General features: G+C 39.9%; 2 protein-coding genes across 3 annotated transcripts; both read right to left on the reverse strand.

Moving 5' to 3' along the window:
• Positions 1–35: 35 nt before the first annotated feature.
• On the reverse strand, positions 36–9,241 carry LOC135644982 (uncharacterized). Of its 2 annotated transcripts, none has more exons than XM_065162986.1 (9): positions 8,696–9,241; positions 8,545–8,590; positions 8,372–8,453; positions 8,225–8,270; positions 8,041–8,139; positions 3,651–3,719; positions 3,226–3,556; positions 2,157–2,305; positions 36–2,083 (listed from the first exon to the last, which is right to left on the reverse strand). In XM_065162986.1, the coding sequence occupies exons 1-9, from the start codon at positions 9,191–9,193 to the stop codon at positions 635–637; spliced, it is 2,769 nt and encodes a 922-aa protein (XP_065019058.1). In that variant the 5' UTR covers positions 9,194–9,241; the 3' UTR covers positions 36–634. The 2 variants fall into 2 exon arrangements, with proteins under 2 accessions (XP_065019058.1, XP_065019060.1); XM_065162988.1 differs by having other exon boundaries at positions 36–2,067; positions 2,144–2,305.
• Positions 9,242–10,200: 959 nt separating this feature from the next.
• On the reverse strand, positions 10,201–10,806 carry LOC135644189 (glycine-rich cell wall structural protein-like). The gene has a single exon (XM_065161656.1). The coding sequence runs from the start codon at positions 10,804–10,806 to the stop codon at positions 10,201–10,203; it is 606 nt and encodes a 201-aa protein (XP_065017728.1).
• Between the last annotated feature and the right edge of the window lie 6,119 nt (positions 10,807–16,925).

Below are 16,925 nucleotides of genomic sequence, written 5' to 3' on the forward strand. Positions count from 1 at the left end.
ATCATTTTCAATAAATATACTCGAGACTCTCATCATCGATCCAATAATACGGATATAAATATATAGAAAAATTAAATACCATGAAAAAAAGATGATCACAATCATAATTTGGCTTCTTTTCATTGGACAGAATCTAAAAAAGATTCTGCTACAGCTGTTAAACAGTAACGGAAGAAAGACCAGATCAACTGAATTGCCCAAAGTACATCTGCCCAATTCACTTGCTAATCCACTGCAAGATGATATGTTGCCATGGTGGAAGCTAAAGATGAGAGTATCAGCAACCTGAAGCCATCATCCATTGTGGTCTATGAAGATACATAATTCTCTAACCACATACTTGCAATCCACATAGGTCATCTGCTAGTCTGGTCTTCGGAATTACCTAATTCTTCCGCGACATGCCCGGCCATAACAAATGATTCAAGCAAAAGATCTGTTGCATTGAGCGATCACCACTCGGTGTGTTTTCCCCTTCAAGTATCTACCAAACTTCCTGCCACAAGCTTCATCCAGTATAGAGGAATTCCACATCGATTAACCTCTCCTTTTGCATGCATCAATTCACAATGGCTGGTTGCACAACATCAATAACTTCCTGCGTGGCGAATTTAACAGGACCAAACATGAAATGTCAAAGCTGCAAAGCCAAATCCGGCTGCTGAGAGTCCTTGAGAATCCCTGAAGAGTGCGGAACAGGAGATCCTGGGGGCTGGAAGCTAATGTTCAAGTCTGGAGGGCAAACGCTCTTAGGATGCCTGTTTTCTGTTTGTCGAAGCAGGCCTTGCTGTGGAGTCTGACCTTGAAATCTGGACATACCGGTTGCGCCTAGTTGTGGGAAGATGACCAGTCCTTTGTTACAAAACTGGGGTTCAGAACCAACCACCTGAATGGGCTGCCTAAAGGCTTGAGACATGGAAGTTGTGTTGGAATCATCAGAAACTCTGGAGGATACCTTTGGTGCTCTCGAAGTAGAACCGTAAAAATATGTAGAAGCAGATGCATTTGGACTGTCACGACCATTAACAGCATTAACTGACGTTTTAGATTGTGTGGAAGCTCCAATGGACATCCATGCTCCAGCTGCAGCAGCATCTGCAGTATTTGGACTTTCTCTACCAGTTGGTGGAACAGCTGATGGCAAAAATTTAGAAGAATCAACAGAATTGTTTGAAATGTTCGACTGGTTAAGCATCTCGATTGGCCAGCCCATTAGTCTTGACGGATGATTGAGGCCATACTCATGTAATGTCTGGTGTTCATCACCCACATTTCCTTTTTGATATTTGGAGGAAAATCCCATGGTATTTCCCAGAATGTTGCTGCTAGATCCACCCAAGACTTTCCCATTACTTGATTGACCAACAGGAACTCTTCCATCAGTTGTACTGCATGGCACCATTGCCACTGTTTGTTTTAGAGGTTCAGGCTGCCCAAGTTTTCTGTCTAATGAAATTCTCCCAGGAGGTTTAAAAGCGGCAACCCCTGTAAAGATTTCAGGCCTTTGTACAGATTGATCTACCAAACTACAACTTGAGGAAGATTGCTGATGTTCTCGGGCTTGTTCCAAAAAGGTACCACTAACCTTGGCAAGCTTAGAGGTCACTTGTTTGTTCTTCTGTTGTAATACAGCAGCATTTGGCCTTAGCTGAGTTTCAGAGATGAAGCTAGGCGACTGTTGCTTCACTTCTGTAAATCCACAAAGATTATTTCCCCCCGTCACAGGACCAGAACCTCTATTGTAAATTGTGGTGCCTAGCTTACTCTGGATACCATAATTTACTTCCCGACTATTTCCATTGGCTTTTTTACCCAATGCAGTTGCTTTATCCTTCAATGGCATCTTGGACTGCAGAGTTGTATTTGTATCTAGTTGCTGATGCTGTAGCTGGGGAATGTTCTCGAAAGAAAGAATAGGAGTTGGAAGTGGTTCATATTCTCCAACCCAACCAGAACCAAACTTAACACCAGAAGGCAATGCACTTTCAATTCTCTGTGAAGCAATTCTCCAGGCAATGGGCCCAAGATTACCAGCAAAACGAGCCAGGCTCCTTGCATACGAGTATTCTGCATCGAGTCCAACCTGATTCAGAAAATAAAAAATCAGATGGGCACGGAAAAACGAAAGACATCAATAAGTAACCTTTGTTACATACAGGGACCAGCTTCCTTTGCTCGCCATCAAGAACATCACAAACCATGCCAGACACCTGTGGAGACTGTTCGTCACATACATTGTAACTAGCACGCCGATTTTCATCTCCCTCAAGTGACTTTTTCCCAAGCTTAGATGGAGAGCCTTTCACTGGAAGAGAAAACAAATTGATAGTAATAGATAAAATGTGAAATAATTCTTCTTAAAAAAGTCAATGATATAATACCCACTTGAATTTAGCCAGATATCACTATGCCCAACAGTTATTCCATTTGAACACTTGACCCACCTTTGGATGTTTACATCAGATAGACTATCCTAAGTTATGAAAAATTAAGTTACTTACAATGTCAATAAGGCACATATGTGGTGATCTGCGATCCTGTACTGCCATATTGAAGTTGTGAATACATAACTTCTAAACTGCACACCAATAAATACTGTGGCGACATGACACAAGACACAGTATCCCCATGGCCTTAACATGGTGTTAGTCTGGTATCCATTGGGCGGATGCAGAACCTGTAGGACTCCTACACTCATGTTGTGTTAGCACCACCCAAGTACCACATTATGGCCACACCGGCTTCCTTTTACATCATTATCAAAGTTCATTTCCTTTGTAATGGCTTTTGATGTTTTCATTTTAGGACCATCTTAGCCCTCTTCTTATAAAATATGAAGGGCATTCTCCTTGTAATCTAATATTTTAGTGTAAGGTGGGTAAAAAAACTGCCATGTATCTAATGAAAGAAATCTTGGGTGGATTTCAGGAAACAAAATGATTCACAGTTAAGTAAAATTATACTATATCACATGGGAACTCTATAGTAACCCAACAAAAAAACATGACTGATTAACATCGACCGAATCGATGTCATCATAGGAGCTATTGCAGGTTACCATCACTGTCTAGTCAATTCACAACTCTTTAAGGATTTTTAGCTACAGCAAGCGATCTTGGTTCTAGAACATCAGATACTTTCAAAAACATCTGAATCATTTAAATAAAGAGTGTAGAAGATCTTCTACCAATATCATAACCTATTGAAAGCCCCTAATTACCATACCTCTAAGGTCATCCACCTTCTCTGACTTACTCTCCCCGAGGGAAGAACTGCCATCAGCAAGACCATTGGAAGTGGTTGCAGGATCTACACCACTAGCTTCTGCTGTGCTCAACCCAGTACAGGGCTCACCTCCAGAAGCAATAGTTGTAGCAGAAGAGATATCAGACACAAAATTTTCTTGAGCAACTCTTGGCGGGCACATCTGTAGCAGTTTTTTCTCAATGGGATTGAAAACAGTCTTCTCTTCACATTTAGAATAAGTTTCCATGCATTTGCCCTCAATTCTTAGCTTCTGAAATTCTTTTCTTCCAATATCTTGCATAGACCGTGCCTTTTGGGGAGTAGGATAAGGATTATTAACAATGATTATGAAGAAGACCATATCTATCTATTTGTCTGAACAATACAGTAGGAGCTCCTAATACCTGTCTGAAGTATATTGTATCTGGTGCATTGTACTGCATGGCATTACTGCAAATCAAGAAGACATCATCCTGCATTTAATAATTAATCTCATAAGGAGACCATATAAGAAACAAAGTTTACAAGGATCAATTTTCTGAGAGAACGAAGAACTTGAATTTTCATTGTGAAAGTTAAAATATATGATAAACAAGTTTGGTCAGTAAGACGGACCGAAAACATGCTTCTAGATCTAAATTATCAGCTGTCCTAGTTGTGAAACAAATGATGAAGGGGAACCAAGTGATATAACAGAAGGAAAAGAAAGAGGAAGCAGGAAAGGGAAAAGAAAAAAGGAGGGTAGGGTGGAGGAGGGGGGGTTGGCTCCAGGAATCTCTCTAGGCCAGGTCAGCTTCTTAGACTACGTGGGAGAAGCATAAATTACAATTTTCTAGCTCTGTCAGCAACAGTTCCTTCACTAGTGTTGGATATATGCTGTATAATTATCTACGATTCTTCTGTGACACAGAATACATGGAAATTATGTATGACTCACCACTGTGGACATGAGCCCTTTCTCTGTGAGTACAAACATAAAACAATTATACAGTCTATCCAGTGTTTTGTGCAAACTTGCAAAATGTATAGTACATAACTGTTTGAAAGGATATAAGTATATATACAATTAGGGGTACCCAAGTGTAGATGTACTTAGGCCCATTTCTTTTCCTGATTACCTTTATTAAGGTTCACTATAAGAATATGGACTAGAGTTTAACAGAGGTTTATCCCATCACAAAGAACCTTTAAGTGTTTGTGCGATTTAGCAGAGGTTCACAAATGGACCCAGTCAATAACCTTTTTTAAACTGATTCAGAAGACATTAATAGAAGAATCGACAGCCATTATCCATCTAACCATCTTCTTTGGTGTTCAATCAGTAACCATGACTTCAATTCCAGAACCTCTAAATCTCTCTAATAAACCAAAGGTTAGTTGTAGTTGTCTATAACTGAAATCCTTTCATTGCTCTTTGGTGAAGTCACTAATTTGCACAAAATAGGGCTTACAGCTGTTAGTATTTGATTTTTCTTCTGCTTAATTCCTCTTGAACAATTCAATTTATGTGTTTGTTTATCCATTATTATAATCTGATAATTTATGCAAATTATTTATTTTCCAAATTTTGTTCCTCTGTATTCCATTTTGGTTTTTCTCTGATTGCACGAATTAGAAATAGCCTATTGGTTTTTTTTTTTTAAATTACAGTATTGTGTAAGCCTATCTAGCCAAAATTGTCACTATCAATTGGAGAACTCACTTGACTCAACAAACTACTTATGTAAAAATTTATTTACGTATCACAGAAAGAATTTCAACACTAAAGCCCCAAAGAAAAATATATGTATGGTGGATGCACATTCATATTTGCATTTGACCCCAATCGAGTGACGTTAAATGAAGCTTTATAAGCAATAAATTATTAATTGATAAAAAGAGCAGCTAACAACCCAAAAAATTAGAAAAACAAAGAAATTATGTGATATCCCATATACAAGCTTATATGGCAATCAAAACCCAATAAAGAATGTACTAAATAAAGAAACTTAAATATGAGTGGTGGCAAAGACAGCAGCTATAACAGCGCAAGGGACTAGTAAAAGTGGACGATGACGATAAGAAAAACAGGTGTGAAGTGCAGCACAATGACAAGAAAAGAAAGAAGCCATGTGCAGGTATAATGAAAAGTGCATGCAGTAGACATGATATGACGCTGCATTACATGCTTAAATTGTTAAGAAGTATAAATTATGGTAGCTTTTTTAACCTGCAATGCCACCTGGCTTACAGCATCTCTGGTGTTCTTTTATTGCTTTCCTATAATTCCTTCCAGGTTATCTCATTAGTTTAATTTTGGGCAAATAAGGATCCTATTGATGAGAAGTGAACTCCCTCCAAGTTCTTTCCAAGGATGCTACACATATTCAATTAGTGTGCAGGACCATACACTCATTATGCATGTTAACATGCAAAGTAGATGAGCAGTGATTTAAAAAGCGCTAGGCGTCAAGGTCCAAAAACGCCCAAGGCGCTCGCCCAAACGCTCGTCCGAGCAAAGCGAGACGCTAAACTATAAAAATATATAATATAATTAATAAATATAATTATTTAAATAAAAAATATGCTATTAAATTAAGAAAATTGGGTACAAAATCATAATAAATAAATAAATCATAATAGTATATTTTTTATTTTTTAAATAATAAATATAATATTAAATAAATAAAAATTAATAGTATTAAAATCAAAATAATATATTATTAATCTAATAAATAAAAATACTATTATTAGTATACAGTTAGCGGTATACTGTTAATATAATGTTAATAGTATAGTGAGAAGAGTGTGAGAAGACCGAGGTTGCTGAGGCAACGACAGTGGTAGCAGGCGACAGTCGTTGCTGGAGCGGGAGCGGCGACAACGGGAGTGACGAGCGACAGCGGGAGTGGGAGCGCGAGCGACGAGCGGTAGAGGGAGCAACGAGTGACAACGAGAGTGGCGACGGCAGCAGCGGCGAGCAGCGATTGTGGCAACAGCGAGTAGCGACAGTAACGACGAGCAGCGACAGCGGCAGCAGAGAGCAGCGACAACGGAGAAGAAATCTTGGCGACAAAATCGCGAGTGTTAGGGTTGGGGAAGTCGGGGAAATCGCGAGAGGGAGCCTGATATCGGTGATTTAGTTGGTTCGATTGAACCAACTAAAGCATTGGAGACCAACCAAACCTAAAAATCTGGTTCAGTCGTCTAGTTTAACCTAGGCGCTCACTCGAAGCGCTCGACGCCTGGGCTCGAGCGAGCGCCTAGGCGGCACCTCTTTGAAGCGAGGCGCCTGGACATGAAGCGAGGTGCTCGGGCCTCACCTCGCTCAAGCGCCTATTGAAATCACTTGTAGATGAGTAAAATTACAATTGACACACTAAGATTATTGATATAATTATGCTTAAACAACTGCAGCATAAATTGCTGTCTACATTAATACAACCTGATAAGGCGAAGACTAAGAACAACCGCCTTTATCACATCCAAGTTCAGAATTCAAATGGGGAAACAAGTGCTGTTTGTTGGTAGATCATGTAAACTAGACACTATACTACCTAAACCCAAAAATGTAATATTTAGTACTACATATTAAACAAGCGATAAGCATGAGAATGTGGAAGATATGATGTAAAACAAATGACAATTAGTAACAAAAGCAATCTACTCAGGTTGACAATCTGAAATGCATCTACGAAAGTAAATTTAAATAATAAATCTTATTTGGATAAAATTAGATAGCCCTGTAGTTTAAGAAACAAAAATATGGAACCTAGAAATTTAGATGAAATTATCATACGGACAAAGGCAATGTGTTTTAAAGGGGGAAAATGTCCCCAAAAGTGCATTTCATATGTTCTGTTTCAAGAAGCTAAGTCCATGTTCAGAAAAAGAAGATATCTGAGATAGCTTCAAAAAATATGTTTGCAGCTCAAATCACTTGTATTATGGTTCCACCTAACTAGCCTTGCCATGTCAAGGTTGAACGTCTATCATAACTATCATTCATTGAATGAGTTCACATAAAGCTTTACCAATGGTCTGATTCTGGTCATGTATAGTCAATCTGCATATTTATGGTAGGACAAACATGCATATTGGGCTGTACTGCAACATGTAACAATCAAGCAACCTCATTTTATTATATTAAATGCATAACAAGCAAGCATAAAGCATAATCTTAGTATGGGCAAAGGGCAATTTTTTTTTGCTTGTAAGGAAGTAGGCAAAGGTATGTGTGGTTCTGAAGAAAGTGCCTACTTCCTTACATTTGTGAGAAATATAGATGCTGCAAACTGTAAATATGGAGCTACAAAAGAGATGAAAGGACTAGATTTGATTTTTGAAGGGGTTTTTTTCCAAAGCCAAAAAAACTGCTGTTAAATGTAGGATTTGCATATCCACACTATCTATATTTCCCATAATCAAATACACCATTGAAAAAATTAAAATGAATAGGGTTATTGTCAGTAAAAGAAAAGGATGATTACACTAGGTGCTTTGCCTTGATACCTAGTCAAAAATCAACAATACATTAGCACAAACTTGGAAAAGATAACATAATAGGTTGTCCAACATCAAGTTGTTCTCAAACTTTTCACATAAATCCTGATGATTAGGCTGGGTTCATTGCAACAAAACAAATGGAAACTTCATTAATAATTTTATTATGAGTTTCTTCTCACTCCTACCTTCTCAAGGAACTAAATAGTTTCCAGCTATTCACAAAGTAATTTGCTGCTTAAATAAGCATCTAAATTATGTGGAATACGAAATATAAATTTGCAATAGCAGTAATCAAAGTGGAAGGGTTACCTCAAATTGTTCAAAAGAACGATAGGCTTCGGTTGCCAGCTTCTTCCTTACAGTCCCAAAGTCCATCGGATGCCCAATCACATCATAATAATCAGGAAGCTGAAACAAAACGAGCATTGTAATAAGGTTGAACAAAGCCCACCATCTTTCCTCTAATTTTTCGAAGTATCAAGTATAAACAAACCTCTTCAGGATCCACTGGCTCCGCAAACACTCCATATGTGTCCTTCCTGACACACCAAAATCATAGAATTCAATAGGAACACAATGCCACTTAAGCAATTACAACGGGAAAAAAAAAAAAAACTGTTCTCCATATAGAGCAATTTACTTCTGAATCTTGTCAAGAACGGCCTCCAGAAATTTCCTCTCGGGCAAACACGTTCCTGCCACCTGAGAACTAGTGGACACCCCTGAAGACAAGAAGCTTACACCATCAATTTTAAAGAGGATACTTTGCTCGAACATTATCACAAAACAACGAAGAACTACGTAGAATCTAACCTGTAGCAGAGCCCTTCAAACTCTGAAGAAGAATTATCTTCCCCGTCTGCAAGAATAAAGAGTCAGTAAATATTATCAACATGTGGAACGAAATGGAATTAGAGGGAACAAAGAAGCAGTGTGTAGGAACAACTTGAACTGTACATTGTACCTCTCGGTCACCAGATCCACCAGAACGAACACCATCATCACATCCGTCTAATCGCCGCTTCTTCGGCGGCTTCATTGTCTCCCCCTCCGCCTCCTCGTCCTCTTCATCATCATCATCCACATACGAAGAAAACGAAGCCAACGACGAAAAGGACGATGCGGGCACCACTGGCGCACCCCTCCGAGGCCTCTCCTCCTCCGTTGTGGCGGTGGTCGGGCCAGCAGGAGGCAACTTGAGTATGAGATTTAGCTTCCGCCTCTTCCCCTTCCCTTCCTGCTCCTCCATCACCTCCTCCTCCTCCTCCTCCTCCTCTTCATCCAAGTAGTCGTCGAAGTCGGCGAAATCGTCTAGGAGGGTACGGCGGCGCCGTGGGCGGAGAGTCCGGCGGGGAGCCGTCGACGGCCGTGGAGGCGAAGGAGGAGAGTAGTGAAGGTGGCCGCCCTCCCGCTTCTTCCGCGGCCGGCCCCTCTTCTTCTTCGTCGCCGCCGCCGCCGTCATCGCTCGCCTTTTTCCCTTTATTTTTTGTTTTTTGTTTTTTTTTTTCTGTTCCGCCCTTTCCCAAGTCGTCTACAATTATATATTCACTAAGCGATGCTGTTCGTTTACGTCCAAATCGTACCCCCCACATCCACCCTCCTCTAACTTGAGAACGGAGCCCTTGTGGGACCCACCGTGACTCCATCGCTGTCTGATTGGAGACAGGTATCGTACACGGGTAATTGATAGTTTTTGTTTTATTATTATTATTATGATCATTATGTTGGTAACTCTTGCTGACTTTGTGCTTGCATTTATCATCCGTTGTTTATTTATTAGATACAGATTTTAGATCAATTGATACTTAAAATTTGTTCTTATTTTTTCTTTTTTGAGGCATATAGATATATTGATGGATGTTGAGAAAGGGTAGAATCGGAGGATGGGTTTGCCACAGAAGAGTTGATACGGTATGTGGGGTCGCTGCTTGCTGCAGCTGTTGAGCACAGTGAGGAGCTACTCCTACTGCTAGTGGACTCGGGGATTAGTCTTGCATGATGAGAATCTTAGTACGATAAAAATGTGGTCCATACTGAAATGAAAGGGTAGGAAAAATTGTATCTTTAACATGATGTAGAGTATATATAAATGTCGCACACTTGTTTCTACAGCAGCTCTCAATTATGATTCGTACGTATCCAATCGATGGCTCAGATGGGTAGCATTCAAGTCTACAGTGACGGTAGAAGAAGTACAACAGAGAAATGACGCCAACTCTGACATACTCTCTAACTCGGTCATGAAACCAAGAAACATTACTGTGCACAAAGTTTTGACGAAACACTGCTCTCGTGAGGTTCTGTAAAATGGAAAAAATACATCATTTAATCTAATGTAAATGCTGCAAACACAATCATAAGAGCTCGTTTGATTTCTTTTGCAAATATGTTTGCATCCTCTACGATTATAGCTTCAAAAACTTATCTAATCCCTGACGTCACGGGGTGTACTGGAACATCGAGACGTGATCAACCTCGACCACCGCCGCCGCCGCCGTTACCTCCTGCTTCGGCTCCTCCAGCCGAGGAGGCATCTCCGTTGCCTCCACCACTTCCGCCGCTACCACTTGCACTTCCATGACCGTCCCCGCTAGCTACCACCCCTCCGGCGGTTCCCACTCCGCCACCACCTCCTGACGCTCCACCGCCACTCCCCGCACCTCCTCCGGCACCGCCTCCGACGCTCACGCTCACACCACCACGCCCGATACTAAATCCAACTCCGCCGCCACCTCCGCCACCGACGCTGACGCTGCCGTTGTTCGCACTAGCAGCACCGCCTCCGCCGACCCCCACTGCGACGTTCGCTCCGCCTTTCCCTATGTGGATGCCGACCCCAACACCGATCCCTCCGCCAACGCTAGCTCCCCCGCCACGTGAAGTGCCAGCTCCGCCACCAGCTCCTCCACCGATAGTGATGTCAGTACCAGAGCTGTTATGGCTCACACTGATACCAAACCCACTGCCGCTGCCGCCGGTTTTTAGCGAGAAACGCTTGTTCTCAGCCAAAGCGCTATTATCATCAAGCAGAATTCTCGCACAGGCAAGTGAGGGAAGAATTAAGAGCGGCAACATTGCGTGCGTTAGAAACAGAAGAAAGGAGCATGACATCGTCACGGATGCAGTAGTAGTAGGAGTAATCATTGTGATGCTGTAGGGAGATGAGTTCTAACTCAAGGTGAGCTCTATATAAGGAGAGAGAAATCAATGGGATCACATTCCTATCTTACGGCTGGTGAGTGACCTTGTGGGCTGCCATCGGACTTCGAAGGGCCGCCAATGGCGAGGGTGGTGATCGGGGTTGTCACACACCTAACGTACCGTATGATATCTCGGCGTTGACCAGCACACAGCTGCTTGGATTTGGAGGCCTCCGTTCACCATGTTTGGGTCGATGTCTCTTTCTTTTCGGTGGGGATTGCGGCGGTCAAATTGATCCTGTTTAATTCCACAGCTAAGACTTTGCCACCACTATCACATTGACTCCTTCGCTACTGAGGTCCTGGTAAAAATCATGGACCAAGTTCTTATTCTTGTCTTCGCCTACTCTCGGGTGCAGTAGTTCTATCTGTACTGCTCATACCAAGCATCTTCTGATTTATCAATGTGTATTCATCAGCTGAGCTGATCATAACTAAAAGTAAATGTTGTTTCATGTCATATGTGTTTGTATGTATATATGAGTTTTTCTCAATAATTTTGTCCTGTGTTGCACACCTAAAGATGAAGGACGTTCCATGGTGTCAATGGTTTACACTAATCTCAGCTCTACTTGGAACACACGTTCTGCTGTTGTTTGTTAACATTGTCCATAGATTCGTAGCCGTTCTGAACACGAAAGCTACAGTTGATTACGTTGGGACGATATCAATGGTAAGTGGGTTTCGAGGAACAGTTAGCTTGAGTCAGCCGAGAGCTACTTTTAAGCGTAAAGTAAGAAAGAACACAGTTTGACGCTAAAGAAGCTGGCAAATACCTCTTCTCTCTATTAGACTTCACGCTGGATGGGAGTAGGCCGAAAAGGAAGATACTATTCCCATGGAAAGAGGCTTTCCAAGTCAAAGCAAATAAGAACAGAGATTTTACTGTGTTTGGTGATCTAGCACTCTAGAGAACTTTTCTTTGCGGAGAGGAAACTAATAGAATCACAAACATTAGGAACCGCATTTTCTTGAGAAGTCGCTGATAGTATGGCGAGGAGGCACTAATACATGCAAGCACATGTTCCTTCACATCTTCTGTAGAGACAACATCCACTAGGAGGTCAAAAACATAGGTCCTCGTGATGGCTACAGCAGTGTCGCTCTTCCGCAAGATGCTTCGCTTGTTCTCCTCAGCATGGGTCCATGAATTATACATCAGTTCAAGAATAAACGTCTCATATTTCTGTTCATGACCTCTTTTATCCGTGCCACTCTGGTTTTTGAGATTAGAGGCTGCAGCAATCTCCTGTTATTGGCTTGCCTAAAACATGTGTGTCTGGGTGCAGTTGATTCATCTGCTGCTGCCGAATGCTGTGATAGGGGAGAAGGTGCTGAGTTGGTTGTACATGGAAGCTGCAGGAGCAGTCAGCTGGCTGGATGAAGGTGGGAAGCAGGCGACTATCATTTGGTTAGCTTGATATGGCAAGCCAACATATGGTAATTGGACAGCACCATTCACTGCTTGCTGCCCCTGCTCTGGGACCTCCTTATCGACCTGCACCAGTAAAATCCTACTTCCAATAAAAAAAGGCCTCGGGTGAAGAAAGAAACATGAGAAGGAAGAAGAAAACATTTAATCAGAATTAAGACTTTTCTTGTTCCGATAGAAAAGCATTTTCTATGGGGGATGGTGGGAATGGAGTAGCCGCAAATGCAGCTTTCCCTCAACATTTCATGGAACACAAGCGACAAACCGACACCCTTGCTTAAGGCATAGAGAAAGGAGCATGTTCTTGGACAAAGGGACACGATGACGAACAGTAGATTGCAACTAAAGCTTAAGCAACCCTGGTTATAGCACAAAAGGATGAGCAAGTAAGCTTAAGTTTGACCGGATGTTCCGGACCATAAGGGGCTATTACATTGCCCTCTGCAGATTTTAGTCCAGATACAGATACAGTACAAAGTCTCGAGTCACTCTATGTATTTGACCATTTTTGACACAAGATGCAGAATCCTTGGAGCATGCAATAGAAAATGACCGATTATGCTACTGGCAAAAGGTTTACAACTTTACATCTTGTATTTAAAAAATATTATTTTTATCATACTAATTGTCATGGGCTTAACTAGTTTTACATAAATCGTACGACATCCTTGCTTACCTATGCGTAAAGGATCAACCTCCTCGAAACATTTTATGGGTTATATGAAGCATTTAACTTGGGATCCCATGAGTAGATACTTTAATAAATACTTGATAGGTAATACAAATTATAAATATAGTCTTGTTAAACTTTGAACGTCTTGTGACAAAAGGTCCAAGGTGATCAACAATGACTAACAATCCCTATAAGTGCTCACATGACACTGCTGTGAAATAGATAGTAAACTAACCCTGAATAATATCCCAAAGAACCATTTAATCATGTGTCACCCAAGTAGTTCCAAAGTCTTGTACTAACTAACACTCCATACTATTCTATGGAGCTAGAAAACTCCCAAAATGACTACTTAGATAGTTTATTTTTTGGTAATTTTGCATTTGTACAATGACTACACAGCCTACATTTACATAACTAAAACAATCACAAAAACTAACCAAAATGGGGTTGACTAGCCTACTATAAACCCTTTATATACTATACAAAGCATAAATAAGCTGAAAGACTTAAGCATACATAAACATTATAACAAACATCTTTTGTACAAATTTATTTGTAACATTCTCCTCCACTTATTCTTTCGATATTCTCGTCAAAGCCTTACAAGTGTGCATCTTCTCGCTTTTGCTTAATTTTTAATGTTCTGCTTTAGCTACAATGTACCTCCCTTAATTTCTAACTACTTTTCATCGTTATTATTAAAAAGTCAAAACTTTAATTTACTAATTACTTTAACTTGCTTGTGACTCTGACTCTAGTGTAGGGTTGGTTGTGTTATGCTGAATTTTGTTAGTTCCTACATATCCCTTAAATGAAAGAAAAAATCCTCTTTACTGTATGTCAATCTCTCAAACATCTCGTGTCATTTAAACTAAGTGGATGCTTATTCTATCTTTAATAAGCATCACCTCATAGACTTTAAAATTTTTGAGATCTTTCCTTCATAAAATTTGCTCATCAATTCCTTTTCTACTTAATTGTCGCCTCTAAGTATATTCACATCACTTGCGTTTTAGATTGACATTCTATTCGGAAATGAAGCAAATAATCTACTTTTAGTAGAATCAATCATCATTAGTGATGATTTGACAACTAGAGTCTTTCACTATGTTTCTTTAAAAGATCTTTGAATTTGTATAGAGTTTCTCTACTAGATAAATAATAGAATTGGAATACTCGATTTTATTTATTCTCTTAAGAGTTTAGAAGACAAAGGTTACTTACTTCACCCGCCTTCCCAAGGGTTGTACTTAATGCATAAAGTTGATTACTAATTTTTGTCTACTCTTTGCTCAAACTTTTGAAGCCCTTGAAGTATTTGAACTTTTTACAATGAGTTAGCTACTATAATTTACCTCATCATCACCATCAAAACTTTTTTAATACAAGCAGTTTTGCCAAAAAAAAGTAAAATTTTATCCCAATTTAGAGCAAGTCTCCAATACTTTTGATCACCTTTGGGATTATACCATTTTTTTCATCATTTTTATCGTCTACTCCTTTGAGTAGAAAAGATACAACACTATATATTATCTACTTTGTTCCTTGGTTAAGCACTTCTACGTCAACCCGAAGCCTCCCACTTTTTAGCTATCTTGATGAGAAGCCCATCAACACCAGTTTTATGAAATTCCCTAGCCATTGCCTCTACATTCTTTACCTCCTTGGCCCTCTTGTACAATCATGCACTTTCCTTTTATAAGAGCAAGGAATCGATGACTTTATGAAAGTCTTGTCGGTGGTACCATGGCATTATCATACCCATGGCTATACTATATGTTGCTTCATGTATGTGTCAATTTCTTTATGATAGGTAGATCCGTCTTTACCATACTATAACACTCTTCTGATTCCATCTCCATCCTAACTGACACTTAGTTTCAGGTAGCTAAGTCTATGTGGACTCATCGTTACTTTCTCGTCCCTTTCGATCATCTACTTCAACACCTCTATGTTCTTCAAGTAATTAACCTTGATCGATGGAAAGATATGCCACAACTCATATGCATGGCCTTTGGCATCATATTGCAGGGCTTATGTTGATTTTATTCTCCTTTGCATCCTTAGTAGTAATGTTCACTCACTCGACCTTATCTTTTAACTTACTGGGTTTCCTCAAGTAAATATAAGCTCTAGAGTAGTTCAACACTCCAACCATCCTGATTATACCTTTATATGATCAAGTTTCCTTATAGAACTCACTAGTACTTGCATCAGAAATTTCTCTTGATGGTATGCAACCCTTATATGCTATTGACTAAAGTCTTCATCCGATACAAATTTAGTGCACGGATGGAAGACCTACCTCTACAATATCATGGTATTCACCTTGAATCTATAGCCCTTTTTGTCATCGTGTTGTTCATCGAAGTGGAGCTCCCGACCATACCTCCATATGATCAAATCACTCATAGGACTTCTTTCATGTGTGTTGCATTATCTCGAACTATTCCACTATAATTCGTTATATCATGTCACCTCTTAGTGATATCCTTATTATATTATGATCTTTGTGAGATGAAATCAAAATACAACTCTCAATGTGTAGCCTTTGCCAACATATTGCAATGTCTCTGTCACATCCGATTGCGTTCACTCTTTTGACAATCGATCTTCATCCACTCGCTCTCGAGTCATACATGGGCAAAATGTAGCTCTAAGGTACTCCATCACCCAAGAGCTATCATAATCCATCAACTTTACTGAAATTAGTGCGTCATTATCTCGATCATGGGTCCTACTCTTAGTACAATCTCCACTATACATAGCCTCCTTTGTGGTAACTTGAATGTCAGTAGTATGATATATTTTTCAAGAGTACCCACCTTCTCATCATCTTATAATGTGTCAAAGTCTTTTATCCCTAATTTAGCCTCCGTAAGTTGAGTCACCTTAGTCACTCTATCAATTGTTTCATCAAGATAAGGTACATGTGCCTCGAAACTCCCTTTGACTTTGACACCATACAAGATGAGTTTATTCTATCAAAACAAGGGACCCATGGAACAACATGATATCACTCTTATCTCTATAAGAATTCATGTCTTGGACTTTTATCCAAGAAAGCTTTGCACTTTCAGTTCATGTTTCGTCTTATATGTCAACTCCTTTTATACGACTTGGGCACTACATCAAGTTCCACCCAAGTTAGTCCACTCTTTGATTTGTATTAAGTTGATGGTGGCCCTCAAACTCACCATTTCACAGGTCAAACCTTTGTTGAGTCTGATCTTCATATCGACTCTAAGTGTGCCATCGTTTTGTGTTATATAAAATCTCTCCCCCACTTGATTATGTAATGCATCTACTAATGCATTATCTTGCACGAGATCATACGACGACTCCTTGTCACTCACTTAGTCTATTGAGCTTTATGAAGCTATCATTTTAAGATACCCCCTTAATATATGTGATTTGTTATATACATGATTCTCCCTATAGATAATAGAGACTTATCCCTCCTAGATAACTATCTCATTTGAGCACCTTTTCTTTTTGCATCTTTTTCTTTAGAAGTTTGGGAGACTACTTGATACCGGGGAGGGTAAAAATGCAGAATGGATTTTGAAAGAACATCGATAGAGCAATTGTTCAGATAGAAAATGTCACAGAAGGTAAGGAACGAACTCTTGAAGAAACTTCGGTAAAACGAAAAATAGTTCACCACCAAGTTTAAAATCAAAAGGGATATAGAAGATCACTACCCTAATGATAATAAACAAGGATACAGAACTGAAAGCAAAAGACTCACCACTCAAGGATGCATTTAAGAGATATAGAGTTCAAAATAGCACTCCAAGAGAGCTTATGCCAATATCCTTATTTTCTAAAGTCCTTTCTAAGCCCTAAACCCCAAAATAAATACTAGTGCATGAAACAACCCTTC

Source organism: Musa acuminata, chromosome BXJ3-8 (genome assembly GCF_036884655.1).
Source record: "Musa acuminata AAA Group cultivar baxijiao chromosome BXJ3-8, Cavendish_Baxijiao_AAA, whole genome shotgun sequence".
NCBI classification, from domain to species: Eukaryota; Viridiplantae; Streptophyta; class Magnoliopsida; order Zingiberales; family Musaceae; genus Musa; species Musa acuminata.

Excerpts from the sequence above, each read along its gene's own strand:
- LOC135644982 (XM_065162986.1), bottom strand. The coding sequence starts at position 9,193 with ATGACGGCGGCGGCGGCGACGAAGAAGAAGAGGGGCCGGCCGCGGAAG. Across the intron at positions 8,454-8,544 it reads TTTGAAGGGCTCTGCTACAG|GGGTGTCCACTAGTTCTCAG; the intron begins GTTAGATTCTAC and ends TCTTGTCTTCAG. Across the intron at positions 2,306-3,225 it reads GAAGGTGGATGACCTTAGAG|TGAAAGGCTCTCCATCTAAG; the intron begins GTATGGTAATTA and ends TTTCTCTTCCAG.
- LOC135644189 (XM_065161656.1), bottom strand. The coding sequence starts at position 10,806 with ATGTTGCCGCTCTTAATTCTTCCCTCACTTGCCTGTGCGAGAATTCTG.